This window comes from Pipra filicauda, unplaced genomic scaffold, assembly GCF_003945595.2.
Source record: "Pipra filicauda isolate LSUMZ 115617 unplaced genomic scaffold, ASM394559v2 scaffold95_size2449627_pilon, whole genome shotgun sequence".
Lineage (NCBI taxonomy): Eukaryota > Metazoa > Chordata > Aves > Passeriformes > Pipridae > Pipra > Pipra filicauda.
In genome coordinates this window covers 2,097,418-2,115,924 of record NW_024105153.1, presented here as the reverse complement: position 1 = coordinate 2,115,924, position 18,507 = coordinate 2,097,418, and the positions used below count along the sequence as shown (strand labels likewise).

At 39.4% G+C, this 18,507-nt stretch overlaps 1 protein-coding gene across 8 annotated transcripts in view; it reads left to right on the top strand.

The window, feature by feature from the left end:
• Positions 1–1,273: 1,273 nt before the first annotated feature.
• Positions 1,274–18,507, top strand: part of LOC113988804 (activating transcription factor 7 interacting protein) — an 86,073-nt gene continuing 68,839 nt past the window's right edge. For 3 of the 8 annotated variants that reach the window (XM_027722738.2, XM_039391424.1, XM_027722736.2), the window contains exon 1: positions 1,818–1,956. In XM_027722738.2, coding sequence (XP_027578539.2) covers positions 1,880–1,956 — 77 coding nt within the window. In that variant the 5' untranslated portion in view covers positions 1,818–1,879. The other 5 variants (XM_039391426.1, XM_027722739.2, XM_027722740.2 and 2 more) reach the window with 5 other exon arrangements.

The following is an 18,507-nucleotide window of genomic DNA, read 5'->3' as shown; positions in this document are numbered from 1 at the left end:
TTGTCTCACTGTGTGAATGTGGTGAGCATAGGGAGTCAAGTGGGGCACCTGTTGGCTCACTGGAGCCACTCGCTGTGAAGGGGCTTTGGTCCTAGCTCAGGTGGTGCGAGTGACTGCCATAGTGGCTCCTGCCCGGTCAGACAGGAAAGTTTCCTTAACCAATCCACCAAGCACATCTGACAAAACTCTTACAGTGGCTGTGTCATAAGTACTCTTTCATGATGTACAGACACAGAGCTGACCTGTTGGTCAGCCTGGTAAGTGACAGAAAGAAACTTCTTTCATATTCAACTTACTCTTGAAAAAAAATAAATCAAGATGCCATTTTTCACACCTTCAGTGGGAAAAATGTGAATTTTATTTGCCTTAACAAGGAAGAAATGGAACTCTCCATTACCGAGCTATTAGGTGACTGGTACATGATGCTAATACTAGATTAGCGCAGGCGATACATAAGCATTTCTGGCAGAAAGTCTACATGTGTCCTTCTATCCTCTTGTGCCTTCTCATGTATCTGGTCTCTCTGCTAGACCTGACCCGTGCCTCATGAGACAGACCAGCTGCTGGCAATGGTCATTCCTGCCTTTGGCTATGGTACAAAAGGCACCAAGTTCTGGCTCACATCAAAGCAAGTTCTATGGTTTTCCACCGACCCACCCCCCGCCCCTAAGGCCCTGAAGGTGGGTGGGAAATGGCCACCTGTGGTTGACCTGCAGCTCACTCAGGATAACCCCATGTGCCTCAGATCCATTTAAAGTGCAGCCAACAGGCTGAGTGGTTTCCCTCCACTCCTAAACCGCAAAGCTGGTTATAAAACAACCCCAAACATCTGTGCTTTGGCCAGGCACAGCCATAGTGTGGAAGTGGGACAAGAAAGGTGGTAAAGGCACCAGCAGCAAGCAATTCATGACACTGATAATGCAGCCCGGCGGATTTTAGGCAGGCTTTCGAAGGTGTCAGAGAGGCTGCAGAGCCTCGCGGCGCACAGCTGCAGTGGTCGGAAGCTGCAGAAGTGCAGGAAGGACGAGAAGGGCACAAGGGAGGAAGGGAGGGCCGGCTGTTCCCGGCACCGCCCCCCGGGCCTGCCGCAGCGCCCTCTGGCGGCCGCATCCGTAGCGCGCCCCAGCGTCTCATTGCGCCTAATAGTCCACGACGTCCGCCAAGGGGCGGGGCCACCGCCTTATTTAAATATCCCGGCGGCTCATTTGCATGTCGCCAAGATGGCCGGCTCTGTGATTGGCCGGCTCTGAGGCAGCTCCCCACTGCCGGCCCCTGTGCCCGCGAAGGGGGCGGGGCCAGTCGGGAGATGGGAGGGGACACGGGGCTCATTTGCATAGCGGCCCGGCGCGTGCGACGCGGGAGGCGGCGTTGGCGCCCGGAGCGGGTTCCGAGTTTGAATCCACGGCGGCAGCGGGCAGGCGGGAGCGGCGGCGGCGGCCGCTGGGCGCTGGGGCAGGAGCTGCCGCGAGACGCGAGGGCGCAGGTACCGCGCGGGCGCACCCAGGGCGCGGGGGCCGGGCTGGGCAGGGCAGGGCAGCTGCAGCACTCGCTGCCCCGCGGCGCGGCGGCAGCGGCGGCAGCAGCAGCGCGCATGCGCCGTGGGGTTGCAGCTTTGTACACGCGCCTGCATGGGAGCACGTGACCCGGCTCCAGTGCAGCGGCGGCGGCGCGCATGTGCGTTGCCGCTGCTCTCGCGCGCGCGGCGGCGGCGGAGGCGCGAGCACAGGTGGGTCCGGCGGGGGCGCGCACCGGGCACCGACGGTACTGGGCGCGCGCCTGGGCGCGATCCGCCTCGCGCGCCCCGGGCGAGGCGAGGTGGCGGCGCGTGTTTGGGTGGGACAGGGGTGCGCCCGGCGCCTCGACAGCCTTTCCTCGCTCCATGTTGGAATTGGGGTGGCGTGGCCTCGGGGGTCCCGTGTGGCACCAAGGAATGCCCGCACAGGCATGGCGCAGCAAGTGAGTTGTGGAAGCAACGAGGGGAAACCGTTGGTGGTGTTCCTACAATGATGGCCTGCAGTGCACAGTTCCTGTGGCATACGGGCGCACTCATTCACTGGAAAACAGAGCATTTCGGTGAGGGAACAAACAGAAGGCCCAGTTGGGCCTCATTCGTGTGATGTCACCACTAAACAAGGCCCAAGCAGCTCATCAAAGTGTCATGGCCGCCCACATCAAACAACATGGCGACACCAGTTTGAGACGCGTGTTTGTGTAAAGAAGGTACATTTGAACCGCTAATCTTTTTAAAATGTAAACATTGAAAATACTGAAACTCTTCATGGTTTAGAGTTTTGCACTTTTAATTCCAGGGCCTGTTAGAGGTGTAGCTCTGTCCTCGAGCGGTTTGTTCTTTTAGCAGGTGAATCCTTCTTTTACTGGATCTCCTGATATCTGACAGATGTCGGAAGTGCCGACATTAGGATGTTTTGTTGTTTAACAGTAATCTTGAAATAAATTTATGTAATGTGATGTCACTGTGACCCTTAACGCATATAGACTTGTTGGAAAAATTGGAATTGTTGATGGAAAAGCATTTGCTAAAATGAAGGGGTGAACAGCTCTGCTGTTCTAGGGAGCAGTCAATGAGCTTAAAACTGCAGACTCCATGCAGTCATAGGATAATGAGACCTGTACATCTAGACAGCGTATCTGATGTGCTAATGAGAGCATATTAACAGATACGTTTCTTCAATATCCCAAATTATACAAGTAAATGCAATATATTATTAATAAATGTACTGGAATTTGCATCTACAAGATCAGGATATTCTACAAGCATGCTGTTTGTCTGTCTTTTGCAAGTTAAAATATATTTTAGGCCGTTAACTGATACACTAGTTTGATATACTTGCACTTATCACAGTTACAAATATTTACTTTATATGTAGGTTTTTAAAACTGAAAGCACGAAGGACATACTTAACATCTGCTTAAATATGCAATTAATAAGTTAAATATGAACTCTGTACACAAACCTCAAATATCAATGTAAGAAGTAAGTGTGTTTTTCTTATTGGATACTGGGTTTTGCAGTTCTACAGGAAGGTATGAAGGAGAGTATTCCTTCAGATATTAAGAGTTCCTTGGGGGAAAAAAACAAACACAAAAACCAGTGTCATTTGATACGTCGTCTTGGGTAGGTAATTTCTTGGTTTCAGATCTAAGAAACAGGGCTAACGGTTGTTGTCAGGCCAATCATAAAATCAATTCACTAACAACTGAATGAGGATTTGTGCAGTTCATAAATCGTGGCAACTACACCCACTATTTATTCCGCAAGTATGGCAGTTAAGATAACTTTTTTTTTTAGTGTTTTTAAAATATATTTTTAAAAAATTATTATTTTGTATATTGCAAAAGTACCAAGTCAAGTTCCTATGTACATATAATCTGGAAAGGAACTGTACTAAGAATTTCGGATTATTATTATGTTCTTAGTTCAGAAAATACATTTCGTGAAGTAGAAGGCTTTTTATCAGCTGCAACCTTGCTACCAAATGTAGCAGTGCTGAACTGATGTTTCCTGTGATAATGTGGAACAGTACTGTATTTTTCTGTATCAATTAATTTAGCAAGACTGTCTTGGATCTTGTGTAGGTTTGAAACCAGTCGTACCAGAATTGATTCATAGCAGGATACAGTAATTATATGCATTAATTTAAATTGTCATTTTGATGCTTTAATTGCGAGAACTCTTCTTATTTCCTATCCATTACAAAGTTCCAGAAGATGCTGATTCCAACAGGTACAAATGCATGCCATACTTTGTCATGTTTCCTGGTACCTCCTGCTTTGGCTTGTATTGGTGTGCTCATTTCACATATTTAGAAGATAAACATTAAGTCTAGTATGTTAGTTTTTCTGTAAAGGCTCCTTTACTAATGCTTCCATTTGGGACATGAAAGACAACGGGCAAATGCTTTCCTACCAGCATGGGAGGTGATTTTGCCAGTGAAGAGACTCAATGACCTATGGGTAAAAATAGCTTAATTTTAAATACTGATTTCAGAGTATCTGGTGCAAACAGTTTACATGTTAAACAAATTGGAAAGTCCTGTTATTGTTATCAGTTATTAACTGATTCTTACTTAGTAACTAAATCATCATTTTCATTGTGTTTGTGCATTTTTTTCTGTTAAAAACCAGAAATATTTCCACAGTGAAAAGTAGTGGACTAAACCAGATACTATATTTTCTTTTCAATAGAAGAAGAAAAATCACTTTTCTCCCCATCTGGATGATTTTAATAGTATAATCATTTATGAGGTTTAGCTGGACTTAGTTGTCAGAAACTATTTTTATGCCGAAAATCTCAAGTTTATTCATAAAATGTAAATAGGAAGGCCAGAAGATACTTTACCAGTACGTTCCTCTTACTTAATAGTTTGCAAGCTGAACGCATTTTTTTCCATTTGCTCTCCATTTGGTGTTTTCCTGTATTGTGATCATTCACTGTCAGTTGTTCTGTCCTTGATAAGTCTTGAAAGACTTGTTGGTTTTCAGTAAATATAAGGAGTAGTATCAATTAATTCCTGCAAATTTTGTGAGAACAGCTGAGGTGAGGAGAGGCTACCATTGTCGCCAGTAAGGGAACTTGGCAGTTACGTGTTGTTTTGGGGGGATAACTTGCTGTCAGTCAGGACATAGGTACTGTCTGTCAAAGCAGTATGGAATCTGTCACATCAGCAGGCAGCTTCAGACTAGCTGTGGACCTGCACTCACTTGCCCAGTGTGGTAAGGCACCAGTGACAACCTGCATAAAAAGTAGCAAGACGACATTTTTAAATTTGTAGGAAATGTGGATTCATTAGTTCCATTGTTCACTCCTTATCTTGTATAGTACCACTGATGTATACTTTTTAAAACTGCCAGTATATTTCACAGCAAGTCTGCCCCCTGTTCTGTTCCTCCCCCTCCTTTTGGGTTTTTTTGTTTTTTGAAAATAAAGATTCCTTGGTGGTGTAGCTGAAGGCATACTAGTAACTATACAGTATTAAATAAATTCCTGATCCTCATTTGTATGTCAACTTCCATCATATCACTGTGAAAGAATTCACAACACTGTGTATATGTATGTGTACAGTATAAATGCCCTTTACGTTCCTTTGGGAGTTATGAATATCTTAAGGGGAAAATAAAAGGCAAACAATGCTCTTTTTTTTATTTTGATCTGTGCATATTATAAATTACTAAAACCTGGACTTTTGAATTAATAGATCTTATTTTTTTCTATGAACAAACATCAAATCACCTGATGTATTAGTAATTTTTTTCAATACTGTATTTTCTGAAATATTTAGGTAAACAAATAGAGCTAGTTTGATATGTGTAACTTGGGTTTTTTTAACACAGGAAAAATATTTTTCTCTTCTAGATCCAATTTCTGAAAATGCTCTTAAATAAATTCATGTACTTAATACATGTTTAATTAATTATATGACTGTGGATATGTCAGGTAGCGGTTAAAATAAGTCATGTGTTTGCTCTGTTATTTTGTGCTGTCCTAAGCATCATCTTTCATTTCACAGTAGTTTAAAGAGATGTTACGGTAAAAAATCTCAAACCTCGAACAGGCCAAAACCTGGCATGAAAGAAAGTTTCTTCTAGCTTTGCCTCCAACTTAATGCAATTTCCATGAAGTAATTATAAAATGATGTTGCATTCTAATTCATTACTTCTTTCAAAAATGTGTTTAGGCACATAAATATATCTAATTGCTGACTTCAGCCAGTACATTGAAAATTGCCTTTATTGGTCCTACTGTCAAGGGGCTTGGAATTATGAAAAGTCCTCAAATGTTGTGCAGACTCCTCACCAAACTTCATCAGTCTAAGAAGTGATTTGTCCGCTTAATGTTAACTGCATGTTCATGAAGCTTTCTGACAAGGCAGGATGTTTATAGCAAGTAGACTGTGACATGGCTTTTTGTTTTTCTCTGGCTCAGTGAAAGAGTTCTCTGAAATATTTTGCCGAATAGTTTTGCCCATTCAAAACCTATTTATGTAATTGAGTTTCCACAGATTGAGCTCCAAGCCTCAATGTTAAGAGAACACAATGTTGTACAAGTGCAGCTCTTGGGTTCCAGATTACAGCCTCCCTAGGTTTTTGGTGATATTCCTGAAATTCTAGGACTGGAGGTCAGAATTCACCTTTTGATCTAGGAATTTTGTAGGGGTACTAAACATAGGATTTTCTCTATTTAAAACATCGCTAGTGTGGAAATCAAATTATATATTTGTCCTACACATGGAATATTATTAATAATATTGAATTTTGAAAAGTTATAAATTATTGTAAATTCCTATAAGCTTAAGCTATGGTATGTATGAGGTTCAGAATAAGCAACATGGGGTTTTAACTGGCTAATAGAAAATGTTTCTTTTGAATTTGTTGTAAACTTGATTTCTGATTTAGTAATAGGTCTTAGTGAAGAAAAGCTTCAGTGTAATGAGTAATTTTAAATTAATTGAAATGAGTTTGTTCTCCAGTGCACACAAACTTGTTTTTTGAGAGATCTCTCTTTTGGGCATTTGAATATCCCTGTATTTTAATTTAGTTTTCTAAATCCGAACAGTACTATCAGACACAAAAATTATCAATGTAGCTGTCTCGTATGTGGCACGTGCTCTTGTATTGCAAATCATGTTAATACAAGGCCAAAAAGAAAAGCCAGATGGTGTATTTTACCATTTTTAAGTTTGAAATAGTAACTGTGGTGTTGATGAGTACATCAGACAACTACTGCTGGCATGATTAATCAGTCCTGAAATAACCAGCTACAGCTGGCAACAGACATGCACAGTTACGTAAGTTTAAACATTTTCATAAAACAAAGTGGTTGGAGGGCATGTTCTACTTTTTTGGGAGGGAGCGGAGTTGGGCTAATTTTGGATCACAAAGACAATTTTTTGGTAGAAGGTTAGGTATAATTCAGCATTAATTTCCTTCAGAATCGCCCCATGTGCTCTTGCAGTTATTTTGTTTACTAAAGTAGACATATTTGGATTTAGTAGAGAAGTGAAGCAAATATAGAGGAGCTCCCTCCAGAACTGATCCACTGTTTCTGGACAAGAGCACATGATTGGTGTCAATAAACAGATTTAGAGCAGAACCTGTTTTGTGTTTAATTCTTAATGAACAGATTTAGAGCAGAAATTGTGTTTAATTCTCTTTGCGTTAAAATTGTGTTTGTTTTGACAACGCCTTTGTCACCCCCACAGGTTCTCAAACCTGCTCTTCAGGAACTACTCTTTTGCAACAAGATTCCAGCAAAATTCCTGAAGTGATTCTAGATATGACTGTTCTTTGAAAAACTTACACAACAACGTGCTGAGTCATTCATAAAGAATTCAATACTTGATTTCTGTGGGCACTGAAGTTCTGGAATGTTCCTGGGGTTTTTTGCTAGCTTTCTTATAAAGTGAACTTCCTTTTTTCTTCCCCAAGTAAAACTGTTTTATTGGGCAACTAATATTACAGAATATTTTGAAGTAGGTCGGGCTGTAAGAAGGTACAGATCAGTTTCTTAAGCACTTTTTTTCTTCTTTTAACTCTGAAATGAGCCTGCTCTTGGAAAGTATTCCCTAATGTTTGTCTGTTCTATGCATGATCTGGCTCTGTAACTTTGACTGTTAATATGTGACATGGATCCTGAACTGCCTTGGAGTTGGGAGGGATTTGAAGTACATGTTGCAAATCCAGGATCACAGACCCAGGAGGGCTGCCTCTCGATGGTTTTTGGTTTAGTTTTCTCTTTACCAGTTGTGCTGAGTAGCTGCAGCGTTGCAGCTGTGCATTAATCACTTCCTGCCTGTCAAAGAAACCATTCCTCTGCCTGCGCAAACACACACACCCCGCCTGTGCAGTTTGTTGCAGTGTGGTAAAGAGGGAGGTGCTTTGCTTTATAAATGTTTTATTCACTGCTGAGTCGTCACTGAGTGGCAGGTCTTGAGTGTACATTGCAGCCATCTTAGTTCTCATTTTCAGTGCAGCTGAGACAGTGCAGTTTCAGAATGGCTGACAGAGTGCCTTCACTGCAGCAGTTTAACTTGACTGTATGCAAATGAGCAGAGCTGGTGGCATCACGCGCTCCAAACCTTAGAGGTGAGCACCAGCTCTGCTTTGCTAAGAAACAATTTCAAATTTTGGTCAGGCAAAATTATCTCATTCTAAGCTGTATAATATACCCTTCCCTCCCCTCTCTCACTGAATTAATTCACAGATCTCTTGTCTCAGTTAAAGGACAGATCACGTGGGACAGGACAGATCTAAGGTCATATCTGTATGTCTTGCTAATCAAATTATTTCTTTTTGGCTTACTTTCTTACCAGGTCAGAATAGCTTTTATTTTATTCTGTGCGTTTTTCAAAAGCTTGCCTCAAACTTTTAACTAAAACGTAAAACTCTTTACAAATTTCATTCAATTTTTGTAACCAAGTGGTTAGATTTTCATTTGATTATCATATTCTCAACATGTAACTTTTCCAGTGATAAATAACTACAAAGCCTGTGTAAATACACTGAAATAGCAATGATTATGTACATGCTAACTGTTATGCAGGTAGCAATTATGAACTACTCAAGAACAAGTAGAAATTTTTCAGAATTGCTACAAATTATAAAATTGAAATTTTGAGGTAAATCATTGTTTACTTTCTTTTGTTTAATTCCATTGAAATCTGAGTTTCAAAATGCTAGTGGTTTCACGTGGCCTAGTTAGTGTATTTCTCTGTGTGGTACTGCTTGGTGGCCTACCTATCTGTCATCCTGGACACTCATTAAAAGGCAGCGTCAGCATCCAGGGAGATGAAGGCAGGAGAAAAGCAATGCCCAGGGCTTTTTTCCATTGGGGAGGGGGACAACAAAAGAGAAGCAGAAGTAAGACATTTTCCTTACAACTCTCTTGTTTTCTTGTTCTGTCTTAAACCTAGTTAAGGTCTTTATAGGTTCTTGAGCTGCATAAACTGAGAGCAATTAAATAGGGAGTTATTTAAAGTTCTCCAGAACCATGTCAGGAGCAGCAGAAGAGCTGGATAACTCATCTGAGTGTAGCTTATGTTATTTTCCTGGCTGAAGTTGAACTTTGTGCCAAGGATGTGAAAGTCAGTCTACCTAAAAGTTTAGTCCTTCATCAGAATTTTCGCACATTAATTTGGTGCTTTTAGTATCATCTACAACAAAGTACTAAGTAGTTAAATTAGTTTTGAAATATCTATGTCCATAAATGATCTTCTACAAATAAAAGCAACACACTGTTTATGAAGAAATCAAGTATTCTAGGCAGACAGTGCACATCAAATTCTCTGGAGACATGTTTGTTCCATGTTTACCACATGCATTTGATAAAAAGAAATTTAAAAAGTCAATAAAATACAGAATTTTTAAGCTCAGGTTGATTGCTGACTTCAGCTAACAGTAAATTTTTAAGTAATTGACCATCAGATTTTCTTTCTTTAAGAGATAAGTAACAAGTATGTGAATGTGTGGTCGCAGGTGATGATGAAATGGGTAAGCAGATAGATAGTTTTACTACTTTTATTGCTAGTGGAACTTTGCTTAGTGGATTTAAGGCAGATTTTAGTTTGTAGTGGCTTTTCTTGATTGGGTAAGATAGTTTAGATCCTGGGAACATTTGGGTACTTTAAAACGTCTGAAAATTCAGACCACAAATTGTGATTGAATACATTTATCTTGATGAAATGTGAAGTTTTGCCATGCATTCACCTCATCTACTAAATGCAGATTAGTAATATAGTGAAATCTCCTTCTTCCCATGCCTCAAACAATAATCTTTCTGGTTTTTTGCAAGATATTCTGATTCAAGTCATCCTGACCCCAGCCTTATAAATGGTTACTGAAGTTTGTGTTCGTGTGGTTTTTAGTCAGTTATTGTTGTTGACTAATTCCAGATGTTAATACATCATATTGTTTGAAGCAAACAGAAACAATTCATCTTTATGAGATCACTGAACTCCTACTTTGCAATCACTAAGGGGGATGAAGTTTTATGTTTAAAACATACTTTACCATACACATCTTGTGGCGGTTTGTTGGTTTTTTGGAGGTTGAGCTTTTTGGTTGGTTCTTTGCATTTTTTTAAAGAAAACAACCATATAAAAATTGTCAAGTGCTGCTTGCTCTGTTGATTTAGGGGTTTTTCCTCTCTTTAATGGAAACATGAAAAATATCATATTTTTGACATTCACTGTAAAGAGTGGTTCTTCATGTGTATTGTATTTAAGTAAAATGCTACACGTTCAGACCATGTCCTTCTTACAATTGTTTTAGTGCCCTTTTTGTTGCCCATGTTTTTCTTCTGTGAGATGAATAAGCTTAGTCCCACTTTACAGAAAAGGCATGGAGAGATTGCCAGAGTTCAGAGGAAAGCTCTCGTTCTCAGTATTTTCCCTTCCCTTTGGTTTTGGTTTCCTTTGCTTTTTAAAAGGCCATTTTGAAAACAGTTCCATTTTTGGGAGTGCTGTACAAAATGACTGGCTTAGCAGGAAGCTGTAGCTTTTTGTTGTGTGAGCTGGGTAGGTGGTGTGGATTGGGTTTTGAGTTTTTTTGGTTGATTTTCTTTTTTCTTTCCTAAAGTAGGTGTCGGAATGCATAAAGTATGGTAGGTTTTTAAAACTGTTCTGCATATGAAACACATTCTCTCTTCCAGAACTCTAAATACCCTGTAATGCTTGCTTTATGGTAGTACTAGTAGCTGAAAGCATAATATCTTGTCTGTTCCCTTCCACAATGTTAATAGTTTGGGTTTTAGTAGTCAAAAAGAAAACAAAAACCACAGTTTACGTTCATGGGAACAGGCCACTTCAGTGGATGCTAAAAAAAAGCTTTTATTAAATACATAGATTAGATAGTCACAATTTGAATTAGATATAGTTATGTATAATGAATTAATGATTTCAATTGAATTGATCTCTATACATTTTTAATGAGAGAGGCATTGTCAGACTGTATTCAGTGTTCTTATGTCTACATGTTCTAGAACACTTAGCTTTGTACTGCTCATAGGTAAACTTGAATGACAGGCTTTCAGGAGTAAACCAGTTCCTAATAGGACAGCAGTCTCAAATACATGTCACTTTCCAAGAGAAAAACAATAGTTTATTCCGGAGTGTACAGAATTTTTTAGTTTTTTTCTTTTTTGCACATGCTGCACTTGCTTATAAGAAAATTCATTGTGCGCCAACTATTTGGATAGTTTTTCATTGCTAAATCATACTTGCTTGGAACCATTCTAATACAGCTTATTTTTTACGTTCCTCTTAAAACTCAGAATTGTCTCAATTTGCACAGCTGCATCTTCTGTTTTGGTAGAAATTTTGGGAGCAAACAATTTCAGGCAGGATTCTAAACAAACTGGAATGGACTGCTGAATGAATGCAATACTGTTTAATGTATGTAAATCACTTTGAAATAGCTGACTCGGTTGGTTCTTTAGGTATTAGAAATAAATGGTTTAAGAACTGTTTGGAACCTTAATCATGTTATGACTATTATTATACAATTGAATTGGACCTTTATTTTTAACTGTAAACTTTAGTAAGTTTTTTCAAGTGTGTACTGTCTTTGAAGGAATAGTAAGGATAATTTTTTTTCTTTCCTCCATTATCTTGGTTTTCAGGTTGAGATCTGTCAGCTTTTCAGTCTTTGTTTAGTAAATAACAAAATACTTAATGTAAATTTAAGTGAGCAAAATATTGATAAGGAGTCAAACTGACTATTTGCCCTTTCTAGAAGAAAGGGAGTACAACATTAGACTCTGCTACCGCTTGGAAGTTACCCAGTTTAGACACTTTTTCTCACCCCTTTTCTGAAGTAGAAAATCGGATACAACTATTGTTGGCCCTCCCTCCCCCCTTTCCCGCCTTCCCTGTTTATTGTGCTGATACAGGGCTTCTGCTGTAAAATATGTTGAAATAAACCACATTGGCTAAGATAATATGTTGATCAACAGTTCTCTACTTTAGAAATGTATATAATTTTCTGTGCCTTTCAAACACCAATGGGAGAAGACTCTGGGAGTTACTAAAGTTTTAGCTGACTGTTATATGAATAATTTAATAATTCATTCTGTTTTGTGCCTTTCACTTGTTTTGTGGTGGGTGTTTTTTGTTGTTTTTCTGAGTTTTTTTGTTGTTTTGACTTTTTTTAGGTCAAGATATTAGTGACAGACTAAATCATGCTTGGGTTTGTGGGGGATGTTTTTCCTTTTTATTTTAGACAAACTTTGTCAATTGAATGCTTTAATAGCTAAAATTGTCTGAATTAGGGAAATCACTTTATATCACTTTTTTCCTCTACTTCCCTATTTTGAAATGAATCAGCTGATATTTAAAATTTGAGGATGTTATTTTTGATAAGTACCTATTGAACCCATAGAGTTAATAGCAGTTATTTTGAAGACAACCGGCTTTATTACTTTTGACTGATACATGTGCTTTTTAAGGTCATTTTGATTCGAGTGTAGAAAATTGTGTGCATATTGGAGGAAGAGCCCTGTTAACTGGCTTTGAGAAGGCAAAATCATAAAAGTACTTAGATGTTTCCAGTGACTGTATGAGAAACATGGGAAAGGCAGACAGACATTTTGGCTTTTTCTGTAGTGACAGTCACTGGAGAATATGATTGAGTACGCTGTAGTTTAATCTCTTAAATTATAAAAACCAATCGACCAACCAAACCACATCCCTCTCCTCCCCCCCAAAAAACGAACAAAACCAAAACAAAAAACCCCCAACCAAACAAACGGAAAAAAATCAAACGAACCAACAAACAAAAATAAAACACCAGCACCCCCCCCCTCCCCTCCTCCCCCCAAATTTCCTGCTTTTGGAGGCTGCTGGAGGGTCCCTATCTTTTTTGTACTCGGGGTTGGCTGCCGGCGCTGTGCATGGCAGGCAGAGGCTGCCGCTGCGCTGGGGCTCAGCACGCCCTGCTTGTGGAACCGAGTCGGTGCGTTTCTAACTCCTAAACCCATTGCTCCTCCTCTTTGTGAAAACGTTTTGCGTTTGAAAGCGAGCTTTGTCATAGCCAGTAGTGCGAGAGGGAGGAAGGCGCAGGGAGGGGGGAGGGAGCGACTCTGCAGGAACGTTCTGGAAGCGGGGTGGTGCTTCCCACAAACTGCGGATGAAGAGCTCGCCCGCGGGGCTGCCGGCAAGCTCTGGCGTGGATTTCCCATAGCAGACTGGAGCCCAGAACGGAAAATGCTTCAAGGCTCTTATTTTGCAGTGTCTGTTTTACTGTGTTGAGAATCATACTATTATTCTGGTATTTGTGCACAAGGCTGTAGAGCTGGGGAGGGCGGGAGGGGGAGGGTGGGTACACGGCTGTATTTGGGAAATCTAAGGAGTTTTTTTCATTTTCTTTTTATAAAGCAGCATTGGTGTCCTATATTTTTAAGCTCAGAGGCTGTTAATCTGATGATTCATTCTGCAAATGACAACAGCATCACTGAAAGACATTCTGCACAGCATTTAAATGTGCTAACATACACAAATCAGTTTGAAAGTAAAGCAAGTCAAAAGATACATGTGACATAGAAGATGTTAGTGACTGTCATTTTAATGTGACAGTCATTTTGGAAAAATAATTATTTCTCCCTTACACGTCAATTTAGGTTTTTGGATACAAAGGCGAGGATGAATTGTAACGACCAGTGAAGAGTAATTCGCGTTACCAAATACTTTCAGATACAAAATTAGTATCTTTTTTACATTGCAGATAAGCAAATTGTATTATGCTCTAATAATCTAGAACCAGCCTTACAGCAAATTATGCTCGCAGCAGAAAATGGGATATATAATTCAACTATATATAGCATTGACACTGTTGGCATTCTACAGAGGAACAATGACAGGAAGTAGAAGAAGCCCGGGGTTTAAAGCAGGCTCTTCTGGTCCTGAGGTGCTCTGCCTTTGCCCTGCTCAAATTGACTAGCATCGCTGTCTCCATCACTTAGTTCCACTAAATGGTGCTAGGCTGCAGCTACAGCTGCACATTGCTATATGTGTAGCTAGCCAAACTTGATTTTATTTAGGGTTTCACAAATTCCTGTTTACAGCTAATATAATAAATAGTACGTTTATTTGCATTGAGTTGTTTTGTGCTCTAAGAGTTCTTATAAGGCAGTACATGAGGACAAAAAGGTATTGGCGAATGATTCATCCTTTACATATGTACACTTAAAGCCTGGCTTCTTTTTTTCCCCCTAAAAACAGTACAATGACTTTCAGAATAAGCCTTTGTAAAATATAATTAATTTATTACTGTAATTGGACTTTGACTAAAGGTAAGAATTAAGAAATTAACTATTTGAAGTCAGATTGAGGCTGAAATCTAAGTTTCTGCCTCTACCTGTTACTGTACCTTAGAGGTACTTGAAAAGATAAAGCTCTGGATATTTTTTTTTATCCTTCATCTGCCTAATGATGAAAAATTAAATGTATAGTGGAAACAACAAATGAAATGACCAGACATGTTACCATTTTTAGCATGAGGCTAAAAATGGATCTTTTTAACTTGGAACTGATATTTATTTGTTGGTGGTAGTCCGTGAAATACTGGAAGTACTAGGCTAAGGAGAGCTGGTTCCAGGCATTATGCATACCTATTTTTCCGGTGTTATTTCAATTACTATAGAACCACTGTGAACAGTGTGTAGTATCCTACTAGGAACAGGCTTCAAGGTGGAATTTCTTTTGCAGAGGCTGTTGTCAGTTTTCATTTATATGAACAATAAGACGAGCACTTGACTTTTGACACAGATCTGGATTATAATTAAGCAAATAACTAGAGGATATATTCTAGAACCCATAGTAGTCTCATGGGGGTGGGGAGGGGGCGAAGGGGGAGGAGAAGGCTTTGCTAAGCAGTATCGGGCTGCAGTATAGTCTTAAAATGAGGCCCCTTTATGTAAATTTTACTGGCGCCAGCTAGCTGTAACTGCAGTCTGGATCCATGCCGGCAGCAGCTAACATGTGTCATGGACTTCTCCTCCACACGGATTGCAGGAGCACTGTGGTTTCCGGACCGAAAGAGCAGCACTGATGAATGTGAAAATATGTACAAAGGAACCTAGGTGTAATTAGATTGCTAGTAAGTGAAAATACTGAGGAAATTTCAGCGTTCTTTTTTCAGTGTGGTGTCTTGCGCTGGGCTGTAATAAATCGATGTTTGTTGGTACTACCGTGTGGTATGTGGGAGGAGGTACTTCACTGCACATAGTTGCTGCAGCGCTAATAGTTGGCAGCACAGAAGGCAGTACAAAGAGAACACTGGAGGCACTTGCAGTTGCAGTAGTATCCTTGGAGGCTGTGGCATGCTCAGTGAGCTGCAGGGGCACTCCTGACACATTCAGCTACTTGTGTGGAGAAGTAGGAATTCCAGCAGGCTTTAACAAGCAGATGTAGGCTACAAGCCGACAGGTATACTAGCTGTAGCTCAAGCTGGCTAAAAAACAGTACTCATGCTGCTATGTAAACAAAACAAGATCTTAGATCAAGATGGCCGACCTGGGAATCTACTTGTAGATAATACTTTATGCAAATGAGCTGCATGTCAGTGGCTTACTCAGAGGAGGAAGCTCATTTTGCACGTGCCATCTTCTTGCCAGGTAAGAGAAGCAACTCATTTTCTGCATTAATGGTTTAGAGGCCTTTGAAATTATTTTTCCACTTAGGTGCCCACCCCCCACTTTGGCACAATGCCAAGAATTAAATTTAAATATACATGGCATTTTCTGGGAAGCTCAGAAGACATTTGTTCTGACTAATTATTTTTGGGTTGCCTTTGTTAGCGGAATGTTAACGAGAACTTACTGCAAAATGTTTACTTTAGTAAAACTAAATACGTTAAAAAATATTAGAAATTTGAGTACGTAGTTTCTGTTAATAATATTACTCCTTTTGTTTGGTTCAAACCTCTACCGTTTTGCTACTGTGTTATTTCTGTCTCTGTAGTGACACCAGTTGATGCACATGGAGGCTTAGCAATACTGAGAGCTTAGCCCTGAAAAGGGTGCAGAATTAAAGTCGAACCCACCAGCTGTGGTTTTTTTGGCTTCATGGTGTTATGAAGAATTTTCATTATCTTGGTTGTGGTTTTAATTCTCTTCTTTTTGAGATTACAATGCTGTTGAAAGTATTGGATGCTGAACTGTTGTCCATGTATCTTTTAGAATAAATATACATTCTCAAGTGCATATATGTACATTTTAAAAAATTGTTTTTGTAAATAGGGAAATAGATTAAGATATTTATCTGTTCTACCCCCTTACAGCAGCAAATTTTAACAAAATTACTGTATTGCTAATTACATAATATGCTCTACTGTGGTTATGCATGTAGTGCATGAAATGGCTGCATGGCGCAGATGTGCTGGTTCTGCACAAATGTATTTGCGTTGTTTCGGTTTTACAAGTCAAGGTAGGTACAGGGTGGCATTCTGGAAAGGGGAAACGGTAAAAGAAAATTACTGGATAAGGAAGGTGTCTGAACTAGAGAAAGGAAATAATTTGAGATGCATGAACAGGCCAACAAAACATGGCCACTTGAAGGCAGACAGCAGCTCAAGAAAGGGATGTGGAACTGGAAGTAGACAGCCTGTTCTGGTTGAAGGAAAATGAGATTAATAAAAGAGAATAAAAAGGCAGAAGAGCAAAGTAGGCTGGTAGATTATTAGAGCTTAAAATGCAGTGGTTGGGACTAAAAGTATTGGAGCCATTCTGAAATGGCATGAATTAAGGCCAGTTGAGTAAATACACTAGGAAAGAGTTGTAGTAACCACACTAGTAAGTGGTTGATATTGAGGAGGGGGAATGTAATGGTAATAGAGAAAACTAAACTTCTGCATTGATATGGCAGAGAAAAATGCTGCATGCCAGTAACATGGGCCGAATGAGTCACGGTTTGTAGTTAGCTCATTTACTTTGAAAGTTTTGATAACTTTTTAGTAGTAACTTCAGATTTGATATGGACAGAAATTTGCTTGTCACTGAGAAGTCTCGTTTATATGCATGTCCACAGTACAAAAAGTAGAAAAATTGGGGGGGGGGGAATGGCTGAGAAGCATAGGTATATGATAGATTTCCCCAAATAAATTACATTAAAAATCACTGTTAACAGTTAGAAAGGTTGTCCATAAATGTCAAATTCTGTTAGACCCAGTCTTGCTTTCATTGCTGCATTAAAGAAGCAATTCAGGACCCATCCCTCCTTTTCTGTGAAGTGTAAGTGTAAGAATGGTAGAGGAGAAATGACATTGAGTTGGGCGTGAAAAATGTAGAAGGCTGATTAAAATAAACAAAATGTTCCTGAGAGAAGACCTTGACTGGTAAAGCAAACAATAACAAAAGTGAGATTGTTAAAAATAGAAAAGTAATTCTAACAGTGATGTAGGTGGTAATGATAACATGGAATCATAGTGAAAGAGAAAAGGCAGAAGATTACAGTAAATTTTTTTTTATTTTTAAGTAAAAGTGAGATTACATTACAACGTTACATAGGTGATCAATTATTTGAAACCTGGAAATTACAAGGAAGATACTAAAGAATCCATAATAAATATTTCTTAGCAAAGGCTATAAGCAGGTCTTTGTAATCTGCATCCAGGAGTTCTAGAAGAATTGGCTGAAGATATTTCTTTTCTGAGATGTCCCTCACAGTAACTCAAACTAAAATGGAAATTCCAGAAGACCTTGGAGACTTCTTATTTAAATAAAGGTCAAGCAGAATGACCTAAATAATATATAGCTTCACGTCAATCCCGAAGAAAAATAATGGAGGGACAACAGAGTGTATCAGCAAATGTGAAAGAATATTATTTGAATTAATGCTGAGGTGGTTTAATTGTTAAAACACTATTATAAAAAAGATATTACAATGTAATTTGGTTTAGAATGAAGTTCCTTTGGTGTAAATATCCAGTATGTATAATGCAGTTATGCTTTGATGTAGTCTTTTTCTTAAATGACAACTTCCCCACCCCAAACCCTGTATCAGTAAAACATTAAATTGATTTTAAAGCCTTTCCAAGCTTTTGAAGTGAACGGGGTAGCAATCCATGCTCCATGTAAAGTTTCTTTATGATTGGTACTATCAAGTAGTTACTTTTGCTAACTTACAGAGGGAAGAAACACTGACTCTTACAGAGTCATCAGAATCATTTGCTTAGTGGGACCTACTCAAACAGTTTACTATTGCACAGCAAAATCTGAAGTTGTACATTTATAGACATTCCATCATAGAACATACCTGCTTGACAGGAGACTTCACTCTGGAATTAAGTGGTGATGATACAGACGACATAGTTAGCTAAAGCCCAAAATAGAAAGTTAATGCAGAGGGACTGAAAATCTGTTGAACACAGAGAAAGACTAAGGAAGTCATACTCTTCATTGAGTTATACTCAGGGTTATAGATGATACTAAATGCTGATGATGTGAATTATGGATTAATACAGGTTGCAGTCCTATTGTCCATACTGGTTTTTTACAAT